We start from the raw sequence: 26,404 nt of genomic DNA on the forward strand, positions 1-26,404 counted from the left end.
GAACAGGTTACCAGGTGCAGCTGTTGAAGCAGCTTAAATAGATTTGGGAGACAGAATTGAGGAATTATGGTGAGAAGCAGTTGAGGGATATGGTGCAGAGGTTTTAGCTCAAAAGAGGCAGCTTCCTCGGCCCAATGGCCTTTCCCTATTTCTAAAACTATGTTATGCTTTTAATAAACCCCGCAGCATAAGAACATAAGAAATTGCAGCGGGAATAGGCCAAACGGCCCTTCGAGGCTGCTCCGCCATTCAATAAGATCATCACCAGGTCATGTTTTTCTGAGGTAACATTGGAATGTTTGCATAAATAAGTTGTGCAGGACATAAAGGATAAATGGTCTAAACCAGGGCTGACAAAAGAAGTCACTGAGAATATGTTGCTTTTTTAGCTGTTTGAGGTTCCAACGCAAAGGACCTCCACCGGGAACTTTCTTTGTGGCCTCGGCCGACGTAACGTCGGCAGAAGATCCGCGGAAACTCCGGTTTATCTGGAGTCTCTCGCTGAAAGTTACGGCGCTCAAATGGGAGGAGCCCCGAGAAATTCCCGCCGTGCCTGTTTTCCGTACCTGCGACTTGAGTGGACGCAATAAAGTGGGTCAAGCTGGACGTAGACACCTCAGGAGCAATGTGGACCGGGTTGGGTGGGGAGGCTTTCTCCACCACTTCTGTGAGAAAATAAGAAGCAATAAATGATATAAAATGCCAGAAACAAATAGTATAGCAAAATCTTTCAAAAATCATTTAAAAGTAGCTTTAGTTCTGCAAAGGCAGCTGGTTCAACGCCGGACAGAGGGTTCAAATCTCCATCTCAACTGACAGTGGTACCGTGGCTTATTCAAAAGATACCAAGCTGACAACAACAATTTGTACGTATATAGCGCCTTTAATGTAGTAAAACATCCCAAGGTGCTTCACAGGAGCGTTGCAAAATAAAATTTGACACCGAGCCACATAAGGAGAACTGAGGCCAGATGACCAAAAGCTTGGTCAAAGAGGTAGGTTTTAAGGAGCATCTTAAAGGAGGAAAGAGAGGTAGCGAGGCAGGGAGGTTTAGGGAGGGAATTCCAGAGCTTGGGGCCTAGGCAGCTGAAGGCACGGCCACCGATGGTTGAGCGATTAAAATCAAAAATGCTGAAGAGGGCAGAATTAGAGGAGCGCAGAGATCTCAGGGAGGGGGGTGTTGGTTGTGGGGCTGGAGGAGATTACAGAGATAGGGAATTCATTCCCGGTTGCCTGGGGGTGGGGCAGCAAAAGAAAAAACAATCTGGAGAGGGAGGTCTTCCTGCATCGTTTGACTGAGCCTCATGGCAGGATGACCAAGGACAGGTGTTAGTAGCACTCACAATGTCCTTGTGCTGTCCTCCCAGTAGCAGAGAGAGTTGATGGAGGCGAAGGGAATTTGGAGAAGCGTGACGGAAAGAAACTTTCGTGCTCAGCTTGTCTGGTTAAAATTTGGAAATTATTTGAACTAGTAGCCCTTTCAAATTCAAAACGAGGACTGCAAGTTATTTTCAAAGTCCTGGCGGGGTCAAAAGGCGGATCAACGCCCAACTGAAATACCGCAACAGACACAGTAAACAGTCACTTGCATGTAACAAACCAGAAATAGAGCCTCGGTTATATCCACTGTTGCTACAGCTGCACACAGATAGAAAAAAAATAAATGTATACTGATATAGTGATAGTTGGCTGCGATATAAAGAGAACATACCAGGGAAGTCAGAGTTTATCTGTATAGTAGTAATACTAGGAGAGAGCTGCGGCAAGCCAGATTCCACAATAGGCTTGTCCTTTTCAAGTTCCTAAATTCAAGGAAAAGATGACATTTTATGTAATTTTAAGGACAGACATATTTTGATGAAACACAAGTGCTGAACCTCAGCCCTTTTGTAGTAATGAGCTGGAACCCTGACACAACCGATGGTCACTGTAATGTATTTGCTTCATGGGATCTTTGCTTATGAATTCATAGCAACACATTGCTATTAAGAACTAGTTGGTTTATTAACAAAGGTAGTTTATCAACAAATCACATTGCACATTACCAGTTCATGCACTAGGCTCACAACTGCATACCTCATCGCGGATGATCTAGACTCAACTGGCTGGGGTTTTATTGAGTCTTGTGAACATCATGTGGCTGGCTAAGCTACTCACAGTGCAACAGCTCTACAAACACAGGTGCAAACATTACAGTTACCATATCTGATGAAATCACTTTTAAGTCAGGCACCACCTGAATCAAGATGTTGTGCCCCAATCCCCTGCCTGAATCCAGGTTGTGTCCCTAACTCCTCATCTGAATCCAGATGTTGTGTCCCTAACTCTCCACCTGAATCCAGATATTGTGCCCCTAACCCCACCTGAATCCATATGTTGTGCCCATAACTCCCCATCTGAATCCAGATGTTGTGTCCCTAAACTCCCCACCTGTCCAGATGTGGTGTCCCTAACTCCCCATCTGTCCAGATGTGATGTCCCTAACCCCACCTGAATCCAGGTTGTGTCCCTAACCCCACCTGAATCCAGATGTTGTGTCCCTAACTCCCCACCTGTCCAGATGCTGTGTCCCTAACTTCCCACCTGTCCAGATGTGATGTCCCTAACCCCACCTGAATCCAGATGCGGTGCCCCTAACTCCCCACCTGTCCACATGCTGTCCCTAACTTCCCACCTGTCCAGATGTGATGTCCCTAATCCCACATGAATCCAGATGGTGTGTCCCTAACTCACCACCTGTCCAGATGTGATGTCCCTAACCCCACCTGAATCCAGATGTTGCGTACCTAACTCCCCACCTGTCCAGATGTGATGTCCCTAACTCCTCACCTGAATCCAGATGTTATGTCCCTAACTCCCCACCTGTCCAGATATGATGTCCCTAACTCCTCACCTGAATCCAGATGTTGTGCCCATAACTCCCCACCTGTCCAGATGCTGTGTCCCTAACTCCCCACCTGAATCCAGATATTAATGCTACTTTCATGTCGCAATGGTTTTTATTTTTTGGAGCCCTCAGACCATGGCAGTTACACCCCTTCACTTCCGTCCTGCTCTCTTTCTCCTCCGATTAACTTTTCTCCATCTCTCACTCTCTGCCATTCTGTGTCTGTGTCTGCCCCTCCTTCACTTCTGTCTCTCCTAAATTACACTTCCGTGTCTCTCCTCCTTCAATTTCTCCTTCCCACCTCCTTCATAGTTGTCTTGCTCCCTTCGATTCCGTCTTCCTTCCCTTCTCCATTTCTGCCACACTCTCCCTTCCTTAATTTCTACCTCCTCTCCATTTCTGTCTCTTGTCTTCCCTTTCCTCACTTCTGTCTCTCTCCCTTCCTTCACTTCTTTCTTTTGCTCTCTTTCATCCTTCACTGTTGCTCTCTCTCTCCTCCTTCACTTCTGTTTCTCTCCCTTCTTCACCCCTCCTTCATTTCGATCTATTTCTTTCCCCTCATTCGCTCAAAACTCTCGCCACATTCCTGCCTTTCTCCTCACTCTCTATCTCGGTTTTGATTTTACTTCTTTCTTTATTTTCCCCTTTCTTAATAATCTCTTATTATATCGTCCTGTTTGGGATTCAGGTCACTTAGGTTCACAGTATCAGGATTCGGGGGGGAGGGGTTAGGGACACAGTATCAGGACTCGGGGGGTGGGGGTGGGGGTTAGGGACACAGTATCAGGACTCGGGGGGGGGGGGGGGTTAGGGACACAGTATCAGGACTCGGGGGGGGGGCGGTTAGGGACGCAGTATCAGGACTCGGTGGGGGGGGGGGGTTAGGAACACAGTATCAGGACTCGGGGGGGGGGGGTTAGGGACACAGTATCAGGATTCAGTGGGGGGGGGTGTTAGGGACACAGTATCAGGGCTCGGTGGGGGGGTGGGGGGGTTAGGGACACAGTATCAGGATTCAGTGGGGAGGGGGGGGGTTAGGGACACAGTATCAGGACTCGAGGGGGGGGACGGTGTTAGAGACACAGTATCAGGACTCGAGTGGGGGGGGGTTGTTAGTGACACAGTATCAGGATTCAGTGGGGAGGGGGGGTTGTTAGGGACACAGTATCAGGACTCGGGAAGCTGGGCGAGTTTGGGGCACAGCATCAGCATTTCCTCGGTATAATGGTGCAGTGGCAGTGGTTCAAGGGCAGATTGGATGCATCACGTCCATGAAAGCCAAGCAGAACTGTAGGCTGGGATTGCATAAACTGCACAGGACACACAACTCACCGGCAAGGTTTGCAATGAGAAGTGGTTTGGACATTTCCACTCTGCAATCCAGAGTTATCAAATTAGCACTGCTGAACTGAAGAGTGTTAATTGGCTGTGTGCCCTAAAAAGAGCCCGTGCTTTTATTGAATAAGATGGTATACTGTGAGGATACTGATCAATGGTCATAGTTAACCCATGGGATTCAAGAAGAAACCAGGGAACATGTCAAACATTTGCCATCAGCATTTACATAATAAACCAACAGCTATAGTTGTTCTGCTTTAATTTGCAGCGGTTATTTTAGTGTGTGTAAAGAATCAATGTAATTATGGTAATGTTTTGTGTCACATCCCAGTGTTCTGATTGTGTCAGAAGTTTATCAGTTTGGTTATTCCTGAATGGCTCAGGAAAGAATAGACATATTTCTGTGAGGTTCAACCGCCATGACAGTTCCCGACTTCAACCTTCACAGCTATAGCTCTAAGAGAGGTGAGATTTAGCTTACTGCTGTAATGCTTGTGCACAAGGCTCTCAGGCACTCACTCCCCTGGGCCTCCCACTGGTGGATGGATGTAAACCTCAGGCCATCTGTGGGACATGTTGCCACTGGATGCATCAAGATCAGCTCTGGCACTCTTCCCCTAGAATACACTAGTCAGGTCTCCACACCTGTACCAAATGCTCAGTGTTCATGATGCATTTACAGCAGGGTACAGTGGTGTAGCGGTTATATTACAGGGCTCATAAGCTAGAGGCCTGGACTGATAACTGAGAGAAAATGAGATCAAATCCCATGGTGGCAGTCTGAGAATTTGAATTCGATTTTTAAAATTCTCAGTCTCAGGATAAGGGTTCAGCCATTTCCGCAGCTATAGAATCTAGAACTAAGGGGCATACTCTCAGGATAAGTGGTCGGCCTTTTAAGACGGAGGTGAGTAGGAATTTCTTCACTCAGAGGGTTGTGAATCTTTGGAATTCTCTACCCCAGAGAGCTGTGGAAGCTCAGTCATTGAGTATATTTAAGACAGAGGTTGATATGTTTTGGGATGCCAAGGGAATCAATGGATATGGGGACAGTGTGGGAGTTGAGGTAGAAAAATCAGCCATGATCTTATTGAATGGAGGAGCAGGCTTGAAGGGCCGAATGGCCTACTCCTACTCCTATTTCTTACGTTCTTAAACGTTTATACTGAACAACCTATAATTCCAATCATTGTATTGTAGTTGTATGAACACAGATTTGTAACCTACCTGTTCAGGCATGGTGGTGCCCACTGTAATAAAAAGAAAATTAAGAAAGAGGTTAGTACTGGAAAATAGTATTGTTTTTTTCAAATAACCACATGTATATAAAGGCAGTGTTTGGTACAAAAATTATAACTGGGACCAATTGCAAGATTTTGGAAAATCTCATTTCCCACATTACAACAGTAACTACACTCCAAAAGTACTTCATTGGTTGTAAAACACTTTGAGACATCAGGTAGTCGTGAAAGGCGCTATATAAATGCAAGTGTTTCTTCTTTCTTTCTTGCTAGTTGCTGTGTATGCAATAACTCAATAGACTGAATATTGTAAACTCCGAACAGGTACAAACCTGACTCTACTTTATTAGGGCCCAAAGTGATCACATTACAAGATGGCTGGCCTTTTATACCTAGGCCACACATACATGCGCAGAGCCTAATGACCTCTGACAGTGGCGCCACCTGGTGGCTAGTAAAACCAAGCATACATACATGAAACTAGTATTGTAGCTTTTGCATTCAGAGCAGATGCTCATCTATCATCATATGGAACTGCAACAACTTGCATTTATATAGCTCCTTTAGTATAGCGAAATATCCCCGGACACTGCACTATGGGGAAGGGATGTCAGGGAGATCGAGCTGGAACTGGGAGGAAGGTCAGGAGAGGTGGCTGAAGATATGGCCACAGAGGTAGATTTTGAGAAGACTTGCAGTGGTGGAGTGCATGGCTCCGATTGTTGAAGGCTCTGTCCCCAACATCGCAGCAGAGGGGTTCGGATGGGGAGTGGGGAGCTGGGTTAGAAATGCACAGGAATCTAGGCTTAGAAGAGTGGATGATGCAAGGTGTGTTGGAAGTTGCAAGATGATGCAAGTTTGCAGGCTGAGGTCTGCCTGGCACCAGTAGTTACCCCGTGTACTGAGATCTGTCCAGATATTAGAGTCTTTGGAAACACATGTCTGGAAGGCAGTAGTCCTAAAACACAGGGCAAGGAAACAGACCAAAGGGTGAGGGTTTTACAGAAGGTTAGGAGGGGTATGCTCACAAATGCATTCTTTATCATAACTGTTTTGTTTTATCTGGATAGGAGACATGCTAGAATAACACATCAATAAACAAAACAGTATTATTAAACAAATCCACGAAAACAATATAACCATTTTTCAGCCCCGTGGAGAGACAGCAAGATGGCATCCCAGTCAGCATTTACTTATCGATTTAAGAAAGGCCAATCTCGCATAATCTTCGATGAAGATCCGATATTCCCTGCAAACATCCAGCCCAGAGACAGGTGGGACTGGGAGCTCACTGATTATGGGGACAGGTGGGACTAGGAGCGCACTGATTATGGGGACAGGTGGGACTGGGGGCTCGCTGATTATAGGGACAGGTGGGACTGGGAGCTCACTGATTATGGGGACAGGTGGGACTGGGAGATCACTGATTATAAAGACAGATGGTACTGGGAGATCACTGATTATAGGGACAGGTGGGACTGGGAGATCACTGATTATAGGGACAGGTGGGAATGGGAGCTCATTGATTATGGGGCAGGTGGGAATGGGAGATCACTGATTATGGGGACAGGTGGGACTAGGAGCTCACTGATTATGGGGACAGGTAGGAGTAGGAGCTCACTGATTATAGGGACAGGTGGGACTGGGAGCTCACTGATTATGGGGACAGGTGGGACTGGGAGCTCACTGATTATAGGGACAGGTGGGACTGGGAGCTCACTGATTATGGGGACGGTGGGACTGAGAGCTCACTGATTATGGGGACAGGTGGGACTAGGAGCTCACTGATTATAGGGACAGGTGGGACTGGGAGCTCACTGATTATGGGGACAGGTGGGACTGGGAGCTCACTGATTATAGGGACAGGTGGGACTGGGAGCTCGCTGATTATGGGGACAGGTGGGACTGGGGGCTCACTGATTATGGGGACAGGTGGGACTGGGAGATCACTGATTATGGGGACAGGTGGGACTGGGAGCTCACTGATTGCTGGGACAGGTGGGACTGGGAGCTCACTGATTATAGGGACAGGTGGGACTGGGAGCTCACTGATTATAGGGACAGGTGGGACTGGGGGCTCACTGATTATGGGGACAGGTGGGACTGGGGGCTCACTGATTATAGGGACAGGTGGGACTGGGAGCTCACTGATTATGGGGACAGGTGGGACTAGGAGCGCACTGATTATGGGGACAGGTGGGACTGGGGGCTCGCTGATTATAGGGACAGGTGGAACTGAGAGCTCACTGATTATGGGACAGGTGGGACTGGGGGCTCACTGATTATAGGGACAGGTGGGACTGGGAGCACACTGATTATAGCGACAGGTGGGACTGGGAGCTCACTGATTATGGGGACAGGTGGGACTGGGAGTTCACTGATTATAGAGACAGGTGGGACTAGGAGCTCACTGATTATTACGACAGGTGGGACTGAGAGCTCACTGATTATGGGACAGGTGGGACTGGGAGCTCACTGATTATAGGGACAGGTGGGACTGGGAGCTCACTGATTATAGGGATGGGTGGGACTGAGAGCTCACTGATTATGGGACAGGTGGGACTGGGGGCTCACTGATTATGGGGACAGGTGGGACTGGGAGCTCACTGATTATAGGCACAGATGGGACTGGGAGCTCACTGATTATAGGGACAGGTGGGACTGGGAGCTCACTGATTATAGGGATGGGTGGGACTGGGAGCTCACTGATTATAGGGACAGGTGGAACTGAGAGCTCACTGATTATGGGACAGGTGGGACTGGGGGCTCACTGATTATAGGGACAGGTGGGACTGGGAGCACACTGATTATAGCGACAGGTGGGACTGGGAGCTCACTGATTATGGGGACAGGTGGGACTGGGAGTTCACTGATTATAGAGACAGGTGGGACTAGGAGCTCACTGATTATTACGACAGGTGGGACTGAGAGCTCACTGATTATGGGACAGGTGGGACTGGGAGCTCACTGATTATAGGGACAGGTGGGACTGGGAGCTCACTGATTATAGGGATGGGTGGGACTGAGAGCTCACTGATTATGGGACAGGTGGGACTGGGGGCTCACTGATTATGGGGACAGGTGGGACTGGGAGCTCACTGATTATAGGCACAGATGGGACTGGGAGCTCACTGATTATAGGGACAGGTGGGACTGGGAGCTCACTGATTATAGGGATGGGTGGGACTGGGAGCTCACTGATTATAGGGACAGGTGGAACTGAGAGCTCACTGATTATGGGACAGGTGGGACTGGGGGCTCACTGATTATAGGGACAGGTGGGACTGGGAGCTCACTGATTATGGGGACAGGTGGGACTGGGGGCTCACTGATTATGGGGACAGGTGGGACTGGGAGCTCACTGATTATAGGGACGGGTGGGACTGAGAGCTCACTGATTATGGGACAGGTGGGACTGGGGGCTCACTGATTATGGGGACAGGTGGGACTGGGAGCTCACTGATTATAGGGACAGGTGGTACCAGGAGCTCACAGATTGCTGAGACAGTAAGTAGCTTGAAGCATGGCCAAGGCCAAACTTATTGCTTGAACTCCTCCAATGTCATGAAGGAAGGAAGTGGAACTATCAGGCTTGCCCATTTTCAGATATTGCATGTGAAAAGTTGCTGGAATGAGTCCTGGAAACTGGACCTAATTGCTGCTCTGAGGTCTAATCCTACTAAATCAGTCCCCAGCAATTGGGTGCATACCTGGAGACGGTGTGTATGCTGCGGCTGACTCTCAACACAAACCAAAATCCAATTCATCCAGCCCACCCTTCGAATGGCAGACAATGTTTCAGGAAGCAAGCAGGATCAGGCACACCATTGCAAACATCGGGCTTGACTGCTAGTACAAGGACATACAGGACCATTTAATACTGAACCCAACAGCCGACATCCCTACTCCCTCCTGGGAAAGCACTTAGAACGAGTACCAAGGTAAGCTCTGGAAGACACACACTGTCACAGAAGGAGGAAACACCAGGGTTAAAACAGTAATGTAGGGAACTAAACTGGTAGCGCTTTATTTCAGTGTTCTCCAAAAAATTCAATTGTGATGGAGCAGAATAAGGCAGCAGGGTAAAGAACGGACATAGGATGGCAGCAGAGATGCCAATTGTGAGGACGGTGTATTGGGCGCAAACGTACAGGTACAAGACTGTCTGGAGACAGAGTCCGTTCGTTAAGAACCTACCATGCATTATAAAGGCAGTAGTGGCTGTTCCTCAGTAAAGGGATTGTCTGAAAACCGTGGAACAAGTTTACCAGAGACCAAAGCAGGGAAACATTTAGAAAACGCACTTTGGCGAGGCACGGGTTGTAGAAAATGTGCTTCCACCCAGGAACGTGAACGTGGTTCATTGTTTCCTGAAAAACGTGCAAGTTATGTTCTGGAGATCGCCTGCATCTGTGTCCATTTACCTAGCTCCACCAAATAGCAGGCAAAGCAATCTTACAGGAATGTGTTAACACTACCAGAGGAAATGAGACCTGAAGTATGATAACCTGCCTGCTTCCCTGCTCTGTATGGTCTTTGAAAATAACATGCCTGTGCAATTTGACCTCATGGATTCCGGTTTCTTTTATACAGCCTTCCATTATTATTTACACTTAGACAGCTACTCGGAACTTAGAAGTCTCACATTACTCACCAATTACTCACTCTTATTGAGTACAAAAACGCATACAATACAGACTCTCTATTGATGGGGTTGGCAAGACGAAGCTAACATTTAAAAAGAATACTACGCTTGAATTTTTTTTAAACACAGGTTATCTGCTACAAGATATTAAGATGGTTCCGAGAAAGCCCATTTGAATGCATTCTTCCAGATTACCAAGTGTATTATCTTCCCAAATTTTGCAATGTGCACTATCTGTACAACCCTTCTTAGCATGCATGGGTTCATTTTTTCTGTTCAGGCGGGGATCTTTAAGATCCCCTTCAAGATGTTTCTTTCCAAGACTGAAGACTGTTGCTTAGAGTGACCCTCATCGCAAGCAATGACCACGGTACAGGGCAGTGCTATAATAAGTGCTCGTTCTACTTGGAAGGAAATAAACAAGATAAAAAGATCTGGGCTATCTTACTGGAGATCATTTAGTTGTCTGGGAACTACCAGTTTAATAGCTTCTTTCCTACAACAGATAAGGCAGCAGATAAGATGCTTAGAAGCTAGAACTGCTGGAAGGCACTGAAAATTGACAGAATTCACTCACAAATCTCTTTCATCATGTGCAGTTTCCTGCAGTACCACTGCCTGTCTTGATGGTCAAATCCTTACCCCGGTATTATTCAACCTGAAGTCTGCCCATTGCACTACTACAGGACCTATCGCTGAAAGACTTGCATTGCAACTTTTAAATAACTTGTTCTTTCATCGCTCAACTATGAAATGTATTGTCTGCATCAAACAATACAACAGTCGAAGTCGAGAAATACACATAATGAATGAGCAAAGAAACGTAAATTTATATAGCACTTTCCATGACCTCAGGATGTCCCAAAGTACTTCACAGCCAATGAAGTACTTTAGGCACAGCAAGGTCCATTAACCAGGAATGAGATAAATGACCAGATAATCCGTTTTTGGTGGTGTTGGTTAATGTTATCCAGGACACGGAGAAGAAATCCCTTGCACTTCTTCAAATGGTGCCTTAACATTGTGATACAGAATCGCTGCTGCGGACTTTGAAGTGCTGTCACCGCCTGATATGCAGCCACAGGTGACTGGTACTTCAGGCATTTCCAACTCTGCTCGCGGCTGGAAAGAACCTCGTTCAGATCGCTGGTGTACAGTGACGCAGAGTGACAAATATAATTGTGAATGCTCTCTTGTGTCTCATTCATTTCAATGGGAAGCTGAACCATGATCACAGTTTGCTGATGGCTCACACAGTAATTGGGCTACACCCCCGGAACATGCGCCCTTACTAGAGAGGGAGCTTTCTCTTCAATCCGAGATATCCATGGTTTACGAATAAATTGAGCATCCCCTTACCTTCGGGTATTAAGACCTCAGGTTGCGGAGTTTGTATGGAGGAGAAGGCCTCTACGGGCTGTGGCTCTGGTGGCACTTGTGCTGGAGTAGGTATGGGCTCGGAGTGTTTAATCTCGGGGTGAGTTATCGGAGAGTCAGGACGCACACGGCCTTTTTCATGCCCGGGCTTGACAGTCACCTTTTTGAAAGTTTGACTAACGTGGTAGCCCATTCCACCAGGACAGATTTGCTTGAAGGCAGCTGTTTTGGATAACACAACATAAAGCTTAGCACCAGTTAAATTTTCCCAGCTTGCACACTTATGCATTTTCAATGCTGACTGGGCATTTTCTTTAAAATTAATCCAAGACATTAGTTCTTCAAAGCTGATATTTTCGGATAAACTGATTCAAAATCCCCACAACATAAAGATTTGAGGTTTTATTTTTAATAGCAATAAAAAGTGGCACAAAAAAACCCCTCCCAGTCCAAGACCTCCTCAAGTGAGCCTCGTGTGCTTCAGCTAATTCATTCAGTTAATCGGGATTTGCTGGGTATTGACCGATTAGTTTCTTTGTAGACAGATTGGCAAACAGAGGCTAACAGTGCACAGGAGCTGATGTTACACATCAACTCTGGGGGGAGGTGGGCTGGTCCTGGAGCATCCTGGCCGAAGCCTGCCAAACCATTGCATAGTGCTGCAATAGTTTACACAACACGTCGGATTTATTTTTAGCATGTAGTTTTGTTTCGACTTATTACACGTTTAAAAAAAAACGAAGAAAATGTATGTACTGGCTAAGCCCCTGTGCAGAGGGCTTGAATGAATTCCTCCTGTTGCGGTGGGATTGTCTCGTGAATCCCACATTCCTGTCCGCCTGTGTTCCGATTGTTTGCCATTGCCGAGCGTGGGGCTAGATTATTTTTTAAATTAAACTCTTCATTTTGCCATAAGTAGTTTGTGTCAGTGGAAACGCTAAAGGCAAAATATCACAAGGAACACAGGAACAGGAGTAGACCATTCAGCTCCTCAAGCTTGTTCCGCCATTCAATTCGATCGTGGCTGATCTGTATCCATTTACCCACATGGTTCCATAACTCTTAACTGTCAAAAATCTATTCATCACTGTTTTGGAATTTTCAATTGGCCCCAGTCTCAACAGCTCTTTGAAGGACAGAGTTCCAGATTTCCACTACCCTTTGTGTGAAGAACACATTTTCATCCCTTTCTTCTATTTACGAATAAGACTGAAAGCTCCAGTCATCTTTAATTCCCTCGAGGTGCTGTTTTTAGTGCAGCTGTTAACACTTTCTCGGGGCTTCTTCCGCTCTGCTGACATATCTTCAGCGGAAGTTCGGCTGGAAGCCCGGATATGCGGATAAACAGGGTTTCCTGCCGCAATTACGCCGGTGAATGGGAGAACCCCTAAGGAAATTCACCCACTTCCCCCCATCAATTAAATGCAATACTTTAATCCAGACATTAACTTGTTCATTTCAAGCAAGTGAAACAAACACGATGTTCATGACCGAACGTGTTGTGCTTTGATAGAGATGCGGCCTCAAGCATTCCCTGTATTCTAGATCCCTCAACAAAAGCCTTCACAGTGAACCTCACATTTTCTAAACGCTGCTTTTATTACTGTGAAATTCCGTGCTGCACTGTCTTTTCCTTCTATTAATGGTCACAATTGAATGGCCGTACATTGAACATGACCAAATGGAAACACGTTTCCACGCCAACATGCCAAACAACCTTGCTCTCTCCAGCTGTAACCCGACATTCGTGCCACCAAATTCGCAAATCCACGTTGAATGCAGGAACTGTAGCTGGCGAGAGAAGGATTAGTTGGGCATGCGGTTCCCCCCCGTGTGGGCGAGTGTGCGGCTCCAACCAAGGGTGGCGCTCACTCAAGCCTGAAGGCTCTCCAGCACTTGAGCTGAAGCAGGCCAGAGTCGGGTGAATGTCATGTGTTCGCAGCCGGGGTTGGACACAAAAGTGAGGTGTTCCTACTCAGAAGGTCAAAGGATCTGGTACTGCATGGCTCGTGCCCTTCCTTCTTCCGCACCACCCCCCTACCCTCCCCCCACCTTACAGAGCTACAGTAAGCGAGGTCTTGGAGAGATCTGTGGCCCAGCCCATCGCACCCCACCCACTGTTGCCCCAATGACAAGCGTGGTGGTAGGTAAGTAGTCCCCAGAAAAAAAAGAAAGAAAATCATAATCTCAACAGTCATATTGAATCTATTCCAAAATCTCATCAGTTTTGAAAGGATGCTGGAGATACCAGTATCGGTAGTTCACTCACTGACCCAACCCTCCAGAGTATCCACCAAAATTCTCATGGGAAAAAGCGTTGTGCAAAGCACTGCTACAATGCGTAATTATACAAACAATTATTACTATTGTATGTAATTTTATACAGTTACGTGCACAAATTGTCATTCCCATGTCTAAACTTGCTGCCACTCGTGTGTAGGACCATAATTGGAGCAACATGACTATCTAACACTTTCTATTATCAATGAGGGTGGCATTCCCCATGACGGTTGGCAATGGATGTCTCACTGTCTCTTCTTCTTAGGCAGTCCTTCGGAGTCGAGGATGACTTGACTCACCGTACCGATAACTGAACCTGCACAGCATGGGATTACTTCTCGCACACATTGTGCAACTGGTTGGAGCCGTTTGCCTTGATTTGACATTGCGCTGAAAATATAACATGATTCCACCCACCAAGTAGAAATAAATAATTGAAACCATGAGCAGATCTTAAAGATTAATCAGAAGCCAAACAGCGCAAGGGACTGAATGGAGAAGTGATGTAGCAAATTGTCCTCTGGCTTGGCTCTGAATCCAGCTTAGAGTGATGGGATGAAACTCTCCTCTGTCTGCTGGTTGTTAAAGTATTCTAAGTGGAAGAAATACAGAACCTCTCAGCCCAGTTCCCAGTGGGCATGTTGTCACAGTACAAAAAACCAGCTCATCATTTAACAACAACTGACTCAAAGCTTGTGTGAAAAATGAGAAGTGTTCACTCTGGTCTTACAGGTGGTGGATCACATTTCATTCAAACACTGGCCCTGTACCTGACTTAGAAGTGAATCATGCCGACAGTGGATGCATACAAACATTGGGAAGATAGATTATGAAAGTAAACTAGCACGAAATATAAAAACAGATAGTAAGAGCTCCAAAGGTGCATAAAAAGGAAAAGAGTGGCTAAAGTAAATGTTGGTCCCCTAGAGGATGAGACTGGGGAATTAATAATGGGGAACAGGGAAATGGCAGAGACTTTCAACAAATATTTTGTATCAGTCTTCATAGTAGAAGACACTAAAAACAACCCAATAGTGGATAATCAAGGGGCTATAGGAAGAAAGGAACTTAATGCAATCACTATCACTAAAGAAGTAGTAATCAGTAAAATAATGGGACTAAAGGTGGATAAGCCCCCTGGATCTGATGGCTTTCACCCTAGGATCCAAAAATAAATGGCTGCAGAGGTAGTGGATGCATTGGTTGTAATCTACCAAAATTCCCTGGATTCTGGGGAGGTCCCAGCGGATTGGAAAACCGCAAATGTAACGCCCCTATTTAAAAAAGGAGGCAGACACAAAGCAGGAAACTATAGATCAGTTAGCCTAACATCTGACGTTGGGAAAATGCTGGAGTCCATTAATAAGGAGGCAGTAGCAGGACATTTGGAAAAGCGTAATTCAATCAAGCAGAGTCAGTATGGTTTTATGAAAGGGAAATCATGTTTGACAAATTTTCTGGAGTTCTTTGAGGATATAACGAGCAGGGTAGATAAGGGGGAACCAGTGTATTTGGTGTATTTGGATTTCCAGAAGGTATTCGATAAGGTGCCACATAAAAGGTTACTGCATAAGATAAAAGTTCACGGGGTTGGGGGTAATATATTAGCATGGATAGAGGATTGGCTAACTAACAGAAAACAGAGAGTCGGGATAAACGGGTAATTTTCCGGTTGGCAAACAGTAACTAGTGGGGTGCCACGAGGATCGGTGCTGGGGCCTCAACTATTTACAATCTACATTAATGACTTGGATGAAGGGACCAAGTGTAATGTAATCAAGTTTGCTGATGATACAAAGATGGGTGGGAAAGCAAATTGTGAGGAGGACACAAAAAATCTGCAAAGGGATATAAACAGGCCAAGTGAGTGGGCAAAAATTTGGCAGATGGAGTATAATGTGGGAAAATGTGAGGTTATCCACTTTGGCAGAAATAAAAGAAAAGCAAATTATAATTTAAATGGCAAAGTGCTGCAGTACAGAGGGACCTGGGGGTCCTTGTGCATGAAACACAAAACGTTAGTATGCAGGTACAGCAAGTAATCAGGAAGGCAAATGGAATGTTGGCCTTTATTGCAAGGGGGATAGAGTATAAAAGCAGAGAAGTCCTGCTACAACTGTACAGGATATTGGTGAAGCCACATCTAGAGTACCGTTTGCAGTTTTGGTCTCCGTATTTAAGGATATACTTGCATTGGAGACTGTTCAGTCAAGGTTCACTAGGTTGATGCCGGAGAGGAGGTGGGGTTGACTTATGAAAATAGGTTGAGTATGTTGGGATTATACACATTGGAGTTCAGAAGAATGAGAGGTGATCTTATCGAAACATATAAAATAATGAGGGGGCTCAACAAGGTGCATGCAGAGAGGATATTTCCACTCATAGGGGAAACTAAAACTAGGGGACATAGTCTCAGAATAAGGGGCCGCCCATTTAAAACTGAGATGAGGAGGAATTTCTTCACGCAGAGGGTTGTAAATCTATGGAATTCTCTGCCCCAGAGAGCTGTGGAGGCTGGGTCATTAAATATATTTAATGCGGAGATAGACAGATTTTTGAGCAATAAGGGAATAAAGGGTTATGGAGAGCGGGCAGGGAAGTGGAGCTGAGTCCATGGTCAGATCAGCCATGATCTTATTAAATGGCGGAGCATTCAAAAGAGAAAGAAGGGCAAAGTAGCACTGCTCTTATCCCAGTAAGACCCTGATGGTCCTCTCGCTGGCCAACCTTGTAGAGACAGGTGCTCCATTGTAGTGCCAGTCTTAATGGGTCATTATCCATGGGAGATGGGGTAGGCTCGGTCACCCACAAGTCATCCAGTGGCGTGATTTTCTTCCGTGACGAGATTAGATGGGTGGGTGGGGGTGGTGGGGGGGCGGGGGTTGGGGGGAGGAGTTGTGAAGCAAGAATGCACCATGGCAACATCCAGCATATCTGTCAATGACCTCTGCACGATGTAGGATCCTCTGCATGTCTACACACAGTCTGCACGTTGAAGGAGTGGAAGCCCTTCTTGTTGAGGTAGTTGGGGCTGGGGTGTTCTGTGGGATCTCACAAAGCAACATGGGCGGCAGCAATAACACCCTGGAGCCAGGGAACCCCGTAAAACAGGATGGCCCTATATTACTGCTGCCTTGCTGTGATGCCAACGGAGATGAATGCCCCAGCTCTCCTGCAGAGTGCGTCAGTGATCCAACAACTCGCTGCACCCTGGCTGATATTACAGAGGCCACCCGTGGCTGCCTGAAATGTGCCTGTGTTAAAGGATTGCATGCAGTGCTCAACTTTATAGCCACACAAAACAAGCAGTGTGGGCAGATGAGTAAAGCTGCAGGACCTCTTGCAGTAAGTGACAGAGCTGCCCTGATGCCTCGATGGTGAAGCTCGGTCTTATACACGTCTCCTCAGTAAGGTCCTCATATGACCTGTGCTACCTGTATATTCTACCGGGGGTGGGGTTGGGAGGGGTGGGGAGGGGGGCGAATAATGTTTGGTGGCTGCCATCTCTGTAAGTGCTGCCTGACTCATTTGCTTCATCCTGTGCGGCCCCTCATCCTGTTCCATGGTAATGGCACACAAGGGTATGCCCATAGGGAATGCCATGCCTGCTCCTGAGAAGCCTGCACTATGAGCAGGGTCTGCCAGTGGTCCCACCCTGTCAGAAGCTATGAGAAATAAGTCCAGGCAGAATGATTAAAAATAAAATCTCTGCAACAAGTGTTTCCCATTGCCAATGAAACTCTCCACACTCTTGAAGCTCGGACACCCCTCGCATCCGCCTTCCTTCAGTGATGCAGGCAACAGTTGTGCCTTGCAATTCTGGGTGCATTGAGAGTCTAAAAGAAGGAGCCTGCACCAGCACTGGTCCTCACCACACTATAAGTAAATGGGGGCACGCGGGACTCGATGGATGAATCATGGTGAAAGGCCAAAACGCACGTGGGAACACCAGGCGAGCGCTTTTATGGCAGGAAACCTGCGGAAACGGCTACTGCCTGATTTTCCTGCCACAAAAGGTTAGGTGCCCTGATTATACGTCAAAAACAATGAGAAAGTTCACCCTCAAGGTACCTATTACCCCATTTGAGCCAGTGGGAAGTAATTCTGATTGTATTAGGGAATCGAATAAGAATATTTACTATTAAAGTGCTCTTATAAAGAATGAAGACATAATAACATTTAAAATAAATATTATATATATGTATATATCAACTTAAAAGTCATTGAGCATTTCTTTCATGTCTGGAATTGATGGACAGCGTTCAGAGGTTTAGGTGTCCGAGTGCAAGAAACACAAAAAGCTAGCATGCAGGTACAGCAAGCAATAAGGAAGGCAAATGGCATGTTGGCCTTTATTTCAAGGGGCTTGGAGTAGCAGAGTAAGGAAGTCTTGCTGCAATTCTACAGGGCTTTTGTGGGACCACACCTGGAGTACTGTGCACAGTTTTGGTCTCCTTATCTAAGGAAGGATATACTTACCTTAGAGGCGGTGCAACAAAGGTTTACAAGATTGATTCCTGGGATGAGAGGATTGTCCTATGAGGAGAGATTGAGTAGATTGGGCCTATACTCTCCGGAGTTTAGAAGAACGAGAGATGATTGCAATGAAACAGAAGATTCTGAGGGGGATTGACAGGATAGATGGTGAGAGGTTGTTTCCCCTGGCTGGAGAGTCTAGGACTAGGGGGCACAGTCTCAGAATAAGGATTCGGCCTTTAAATACTGAAATAAGGAGGAATTTCTTCACTCAGAGGTTTGTGAATCTTTGGAATTCTCTGTCCCAAAGGACTGTGGATGCTGAGTCATTGAGTGTATTGAATGCTGAGACAGATGGATTTTTGGGCTCTAGGGGAATCACAGGATATGGAGGTCAGGCGGGAAAGTGGAGCCCAGGTCGGAGATCAGCCATGATCTTATTGAATGGGGGAGCAGGCTCGAGGGGCCGTATGGCCTGCTCCTGCTCCTATTTCTTATGTTCGTACGGACCGGGATAGATTTTCATCGTTCCTGCCTGGCCGTTAAACATTGCCTGGGCTCAATGCGGAGTAAATTAGGGCGGAAAGGATTGGGTGCTGGCCATGAGAGCCACCTGGTTCCAGCAGGCTCCATTAAGGAATTGTGATCTTCTTCACCCGGATTTTCCATTCAGTACTCTGTCCAGTGGTAACAATACCAATCTTTAAGGAAGGATAGTGAGGTGTTTGGTGAGGTAAAAGCAAAAGCTGAACCACAACTGACACACGCAGGCAGCTTGCCTCATTTCAAGCGAGTATATTTAATCCAGTGCAACATGATAATTGCTCACCTGCAAATTATTATTATTTTTATTGTGAGCCTGGAAGTTTCCCAGCAGAACCTATGAGTTTTACAACTCTATAATAGACTGCAGCATGGAAGTACAGCTTCACGGGGGTGCATTGCCCACTTAAGGGGAAGGGGCCAAGTATTCCTGCAGCGATACCAGAAGAAAACTCCAAGCTATTGCTTTATTTACCTCTTCCTTCTTCCAACTGAACTGCAAAAGTATTCATGCCACAGATCTTATGAGCTATAGCACCCATTGCTCATGGCTGGCTGGCTGTTGAGTCAGTTGTCTACCCAGCAAGTACTTGTCCTTCTAACAGGGGTACGGATGGTAGCGTAGTGGTTATGTTACTGTGCGCACTAGGTCCGTGCAGCAGAGCTTGGTCTCCAGTGACTGATTGGTTAACCCTTGCCACTGGATCAAGACCAAGCTCTGTCAAGCCCGTGTGGTGGCTGGTGTGCAACGGCCACCCCACGTTAAAAAAATCCTCGCACAGGAATCTTCCACCCTTCAACATGCAGTTCTGGACCTGGAATATTAGGTCCTTCATTGAAACACCTGTGAACTCATCCCTTTTTGGCGTGGAAGCAAGTCATCCTCGATCCGAGGGACCGCCTAAGAAAGGTTGTTACTGCACTAGTAATCCAGAGGTCTGGACTAACGATCCAGAAGACGTGAGTTCAAATGTGAGCTGGGGGAATTTAAATTCAGGTAATGAAATAAATCTGGATTTAAAAAGCTAGTATCAGTAACAGTGGCCATGAACCAACCGGATTGTCGGAAAAACCCAACTGGATCTCTAATGTCCTTTAGGGAAGCAAATCTGCCGTCCTTACCCAGTCTGGCCAATATGTGACTCCAGAGCAATGTGGTTGACTCTTAACTGCCCTCTGACATGGCCTAGCAAGCCACTCAGTTTGTACCAAACCGCTACAACAAAGTCAGCACTGTATGAGTACCTCCACCAGGCGGACTGCAGCGGTTCAAGAAGGCAGCTCACCACCAGCTTCTCAAGGGCAATTAGGGATGGGCAATAAACGCTGGCCTTTACAGCAACACCCACATCACAGGAATGAATAAATTTTTTTTAAAGAAAGCTCTCCGGCTTTAATCGGAGCTCCTGGCCAGAGCTGTGATCTACTGAGGACAAGACTCCACCTTTATAGCCGCTGCAAGATATATGGACAAAATAATACGAGTCACGGAGGCCTCTGACTGTACTTGCAGCCACCGTCAGTCCCGCTGGCTCAGGGAAACAGAAAATAAGGTGATGGATCATTAGGTATGCCCATCAGCTACCTTCTAACTTGACCCATTTACTCGCCTGAGCCCTGGTAGGAACTCTCTACAACCAGCCGACAGAGGAGGAGAAGAATAAGAAGATATTAGACCAGGACTTAGCCCTGTATTACTGTTTCTTCCAGGTCTAAAACAGTAAAACATTGGTCCTGATTACCACCACCACTAAATCTCAACACAATTTCTGAAAAGGCTTAATTTTTTTTTAAATGTCCCACAAAATATGGAATTTGTGACACGATATGATGCTGCAAAGAAGAATAGCCATCAGTTATAGGACCAAAACAGTTGGATCTTTCCCATGAATACACTTTGCCAAAATAACCATAGCACTGCTGGTGATAAAAATAAAACTCAGCATCGTGAGGATGGGGTCAAAGTGGAGACGGGACTGTGCTGACGAGCTTTCTTGGCATTCCTCTTCATAACCTGGCCACGTTTCACTGATGTTGCTCATCAGTGCTAAACTGGATGGGGAAATTGTGCTCTCAGAAACTGTATCTGACCATCGATGGGCTGTGATCTCTGGGAAGCCAAATATTAATCTGTTTGGCCCTTCTTGTTTTTTTTAATTTGTTCCAGGATGTGGGCGTCGCTGGCAAGGCCAGCATTTATTGCCCATCCCTAAAGACTACAGATAAAATGATAATGGCCAAAAAGGCTCATTTAATTTAAAATGACAGAAATGTGTAACTATGAAGAGCATGATTTTATGCTCAGTATTTGCTTTTTGTGGTGGTTGTGTGGAAGGACTGGACTCCAGGAACCGAGTCACTTGCTTGCTGGTCGGGAACATGGAAAGCGGGGGGGACATGGAAAGTGGGGTGGGGGTCGTGGGAGGGGTTGGTCTCCTGTTGGGAAAAGACATCGGAAGGGAAGAAAGTAAAAAAAAAAAAAATGAGTTTTATTTTTTGAAATGAATAATTTCAGACCAGTCAACTTCATTGGACCGTCACATTTTGTGCATGCAATTGTCAAACATCTTGGCTGATTCCATTGTAAAGTTTGTAACATGCAGACCCCCTTAAAACTCGGGGGAGGGGAGGGGAACAAAAATCGTCACACTTTAACAGCAACAGAAAACTCCATTCTGAATTAGACAATTCCAAAATAAGACAAATTAGTATTTTCACAGGATGAGGCCAGTTGACAAAGCGTTCTTTTGGGACAACAGTACAATCGCAATGACCAAGTAAAGTGAGTGTTGCAAAAAAAACATTTGCTGCATTCGTAAAACGAGTGAGCGCACACATTTATGTTCTGATCAGCGGTTTGAAATGTAATTTTAAGGGAGAAGAGAAAAAAACCAATCAGATGGGGCTGCTTGGCGGGGGCAGGGGTCGGGGGAGCAGGCATCAGCATTCGCCATTCATAAAAGGTGCAGCAACTCTACAATGGATTGACACTATTGTCCAGCAATAATTTGATTGTCAACTTTGTTTTTGTGTGCCATAGAGTACAATGAGCGTAACAGTAAGAAAAAAAGCAGCCAGCAAAGAAGGACAAAAGAGCAGTATCTGTGAAGCAAAAAAAAAAGTTACACGCTGTTTCCTGCTGCCCTTACCTGTTCCCAGAATGGGACATTTCTCGCAGTTTGTGCCCCAGGCCTTGCCAACGCTGCAACAGCACATCTGTTTGCTGAGCTGCACAGACAGAGGGTGCATGCACTGCTTTCCTGCACTGACAAATCGGTAGCAGGGCCCTTTCTCTTCAATTAAAAGATTTTCAGCTGCAGCAGAAAAAAAAAGAGGGAGGGAGGTTGCCAGAAATGATCAAAGAAAAAAAAAACCTGCAGAGATTCCATCACCAGCTGACGAGGACAGAACAGCAAACAAGCTCAATAAAAAAAACAACATACATTAAGGCACAACTGTGTGTGTGTATATATATATATATATACGTGTGTGTGTGCAGACATGGACACGTTCCCAGCATCTTTTAGACCAGATCAGAGCCCCGAGAGGGGAAGCATACAGGTTTTACAACGGCAGCCATCTGACAAAATACGCAAAGGTGTTAGACCCTATGAAAGGCCACATGCCCCAGGCAGAAATGTGCAAGCAGCAAGTACCTTTTACATGCACCTTGCGTTAGTACAGCGCTAGCTTTAGCATTCAGGAGCAGCACGCAATAATTGCTGTTATGCTCTAAACAAAACAAAAAAAATCAAAACTGTTTTTTTTTAAAAGAACAAAATACCACTACCTCGGAGGCCACATTATTGAAATGACTTTGGCATGCTTGCAGACCAATCCAAATCATTCAGTTTTGCAGGCAACTGGGGCAATTTTATTCTTCATTCCAATCCGAGTCCGGTTAGTTATAATTGTATTAGACAAACTACATGTGCACAGTATTTATGTTCTGTTAGATTGTCATTCTCTCTCGTCCAACAGGCCCGGGTAGTGCCTAGCTAATGTGGGATAATATGTGCAGTTTAGTCCTATTTTGTCAAATACAATCGGAACCATTCAGCATTCATAAAGAGTACCAAGCTTGGCCAAAGGAAAAGCTCTAGTAGTCATACCACTTTGACCTTTTGCACATCCCATTCCCATTGCATCTCCAAAACGGCAGATGATTAAGTCCCGAAATGCGTCAACCAGGCCGATGGAGCCAACAAAATGATTTCTGGCTCCAAACATCCAAAACTAGGATTGCCAAAGTGGCCCCAAGTCAGCAGAATATGGATTGTGGAGCCAAACACTCCTCCAGTTCAAGAGTTCAAACTGGCTCTCTCCAGTTTCCCAATTTCCGCTCCACTGGCTTCATGACGGGTCAAGTGAGCTTTGGCAGCGACGTGGACCATTAATGGTCTGAACAGCCATTGAGATGCAGGCATCAAAGGCGCTGCTGCAATTCTCTGCATCAGTGGCTGCAAAGATTGAGCTGACCACACAGAGTACTGTAAAGCAGAACCAGTATCCGCGATTGGCTCCAAATTGACGGCAGCATTCATTTTGGAGCCAATGCTGGTACTCCATTGGCTCTGGCCATGGTTCGGTTTGCCTGCCATAGTCTTAAGTTTGGTTTCTTTTTTTTTGGGGGGGGGGGGAGATTTTGTGGAGAAGTGATGAATGCAAACGGTCAACAGAAAGCCCAGTTTTGTAGTTATCTACACAACTGGTGCTGGGAAGAGTTTGGTGAAGCATCTGCAACAATGGGGCACAAGCCTAATAACTGTATTGGTGTCAGATCACCTTAAGCCACTGTATGCTCTTACCATTGCCTAGTTACCACTTACCCCATTTTTTGTTGTTGAGAATAATGTTCACAGGTGCTTACACAGTGCCAGTGTGGAATTTTATACAGGCATATTGTTACAATGTAAAATTTGGTTTGAACTCATATTTTGCTTATTTTACCTTAGTAACAATATTTAATAACTGAGTCACAACCATAAACTAACACCAGCTGCAGTCCAGTTATGAAATAAGTGTGTTTTTGGTTAGGTTTCACACAGTGCCCGTGAACATTAATGATATCACATATTTTGATAGTAGTAGAAAGAATTCTGGTTGACCTAGATTTAACCCTCTTTTTATCCTGGCTCTTTAAAGTTCAGATATTCATTGCTTTTGGTCCCATTCTCTTGGCAGAAAGCTGTAATTCGTGGCCCCAAAATTTGCAAGCAACGACAACACAGTATGACAACACAGGGGAGGCCAAGATTTCTCTGCAAATGAGGAGCACCTTATTGAGACCTTATTGAAACAGTCACAGGCAAGCTACAAAAGGTTTTCTTCATGAGTAGAGTAATCATGACTTCTCACCATTCACTGCTGTGCATTCTGCTTAGATGACAAAAGAACATTTAAACATACACAATTAATGGCTAAAAAGACCAACTATATTGGAGAGGCTGCTAACCCATTCACGCTGTCCTTGTTACATTACTGTAGCATCTGAATAATTGTTGTGCCATCATAAAGAATACATTACTTTTTATTTAATCCATTTCTTAGTACAATGCGGGAATGGATCACGATTTATTCTATATATAGCTTCAGGGCCTGTGATATAGTGATGTAGACTTTTTTTTTGAACAGATATAAATGAGACAGAAAGGGTAGAATAAGCCCTTTGAAAGTCTAGCAGCCCCTTCAAAAATAGACAGAGGGAGTAGAGTTCGACTTGTGCAGAGCTGTAAAACAGAATGGTGTCACAAGTGCCCCCGGTTGTACATCCTGTCGCAATTTCCATTCCACTGGCTTCATGCGGCTCAGTAGTGCCCATTTTGCATCCCTGCCCAAATTAAAAATTCTCCCCCCACTCCCCCCCCACCCATAGTGTCATGGAAACCATTTATTCACCCTCTTAATTTTCACTCATAGGTGTTAACTTATAATACGTTCCATCAGTGAAAGACACCTTGGCTTTCATAAATGAATCACAGATCGTTTGATTTTTGTTTTTGATGGGAGGTCAAAACCTGCTTCTGATGAAAAAAAAAAAAATATTTCTAAGAATGACACAGACCCAACTTTTAAAATGAGAGTGTATTTATGTTAAATTTTCAGGGCGAAACCAAATTATGCAAAGGTCCTTGAAAGGTCTGGTAAACATTACTTACGGACACAGGCCGTCTGTGTAGAACCGGGCTCGCATGTGCACCTGTAGCTGCCCAGGGTATTCAGGCATTCTCCATGTGGGCACACCCCTTGGAGCTGGCATTCATTGATATCTACAAAACAAGAAATAGTGTATCAGTGGGCATCCAGGACTGGCACTGACGCCAACAAATTGCCATCAAAAACTGCTACATAAGTTGTTGCATCAACGGAGAGATTTTAAAACTCAGCAAATAGTAACATTGTGACCTCATCCACCCCCTTGAAATTTTGCAGATGTATTCTAATTGCCTTTGAATATTTCTTTTCCCCACAAAATATACGTCACAAACATAACATTTTTTTTGCTTCATCGGAAATAAGAATCGGGAGTATGTTGGGCGGCTGATCCGATGACTCCTGTTTTACACTATCCCCCGAAGTCAGAAGTATCCCCCAAGTCTCTTAATAGTTGCCAAAATTGGTGTCTACCAATTGGACAGGCCACATTGTCTGCATGCCGGACACGAGACTCCCAAAGCAAGTGCTCTACGCGGAGCTTCGACATGGTAAGCGAGCCCCAGGTGGGCAGAGGGAACATTTCAAGGACACCCTCAAAGCCTCCTTGACAAAGTGCAACATCCCCATCAACTCCTGGGAATCCCTGGCTCAAGACCGCCCTAAGTGGAGGAAGAGCATCCGGGAGGGCGCTGAGTAACTTGAGTCCCATCGCCGAGAGCATGCAGAAAACAAGCGCAGGCAGCGGAAGGAGTGTGCAGCAAACCAGACTCCCCGCCCACCCCTTTCTTCAGCTACTATCTGCCCCACCTGTGACAGAGACTGTCGGTCCCGCATTGTTCTCGTCACTCGCCTGAGAACTCACTTTTAGAGTGGAAGCAAGTCATCCTCGACTCCGAGGGACTGCCTATAATTACATTCAATAACAGTAATTATAGACCAATGCATTAAAATATGAGGTGGAATGGTAAAAGTATGCTGGCCAATGAAAATGTCCTCAGTGGAAATTGCATGCTAAAACTGCTAACACTCAATATAGGACCCTATAATTTCATAAAGGTTGATTAGAACGGAGAGATCTAAAAGTATTGAAATATTGGTTGCTTAGGAGCTTGAATTATTTTACTGTTGCAATGAATAAAATTAACTAAAGTATGGTCATGTATTTTTATAATTGAACTTTTAATTATATACAGTATTTTGTTTTATTCATTCCTGGGATGTGGTTGGTAAGGCTGGCATTTATTGTCCATCCCTAATTGCCCTTGAGAATGTGCCACCATTTCAGAGGGCAGTTAAGAGTCAAGCACAGTGTGTCTGGAGTCACAGAGGGACTCCCTTATCCGGCCCCACCCCTCGTCCAGCACCACTCCCGGCCACTTCTTGGGGCCCGCTCGGGCCGATGACCTCCCCTCATCTGGCAAAATCCCTCATTCGGCACAGGCCACGTCCCGAGGGTGTCGG

The 26,404-nt window shown here is 45.8% G+C and overlaps 1 protein-coding gene across 5 annotated transcripts in view; it reads right to left on the reverse strand.

The window, feature by feature from the left end:
• The window catches only part of ltbp1 (latent transforming growth factor beta binding protein 1), a 456,945-nt gene that overhangs the window by 162,307 nt on the left and 268,234 nt on the right, over window positions 1-26,404 (reverse strand). For 4 of the 5 annotated variants that reach the window (XM_070889254.1, XM_070889255.1, XM_070889253.1 and 1 more), the window contains 6 exons: window positions 24,946-25,056; window positions 21,937-22,101; window positions 11,471-11,710; window positions 5,453-5,475; window positions 1,712-1,802; window positions 567-665 (listed from right to left, as the gene is read on the reverse strand). In XM_070889254.1, coding sequence (XP_070745355.1) covers window positions 567-665; window positions 1,712-1,802; window positions 5,453-5,475; window positions 11,471-11,710; window positions 21,937-22,101; window positions 24,946-25,056 — 729 coding nt within the window. The remainder of the gene's footprint in view (window positions 1-566; window positions 666-1,711; window positions 1,803-5,452; window positions 5,476-11,470; window positions 11,711-21,936; window positions 22,102-24,945; window positions 25,057-26,404) is intronic. The other variant, XM_070889256.1, reaches the window with a different exon arrangement.

Source organism: Pristiophorus japonicus, chromosome 9 (assembly GCF_044704955.1).
Source record: "Pristiophorus japonicus isolate sPriJap1 chromosome 9, sPriJap1.hap1, whole genome shotgun sequence".
Lineage (NCBI taxonomy): Eukaryota > Metazoa > Chordata > Chondrichthyes > Pristiophoridae > Pristiophorus > Pristiophorus japonicus.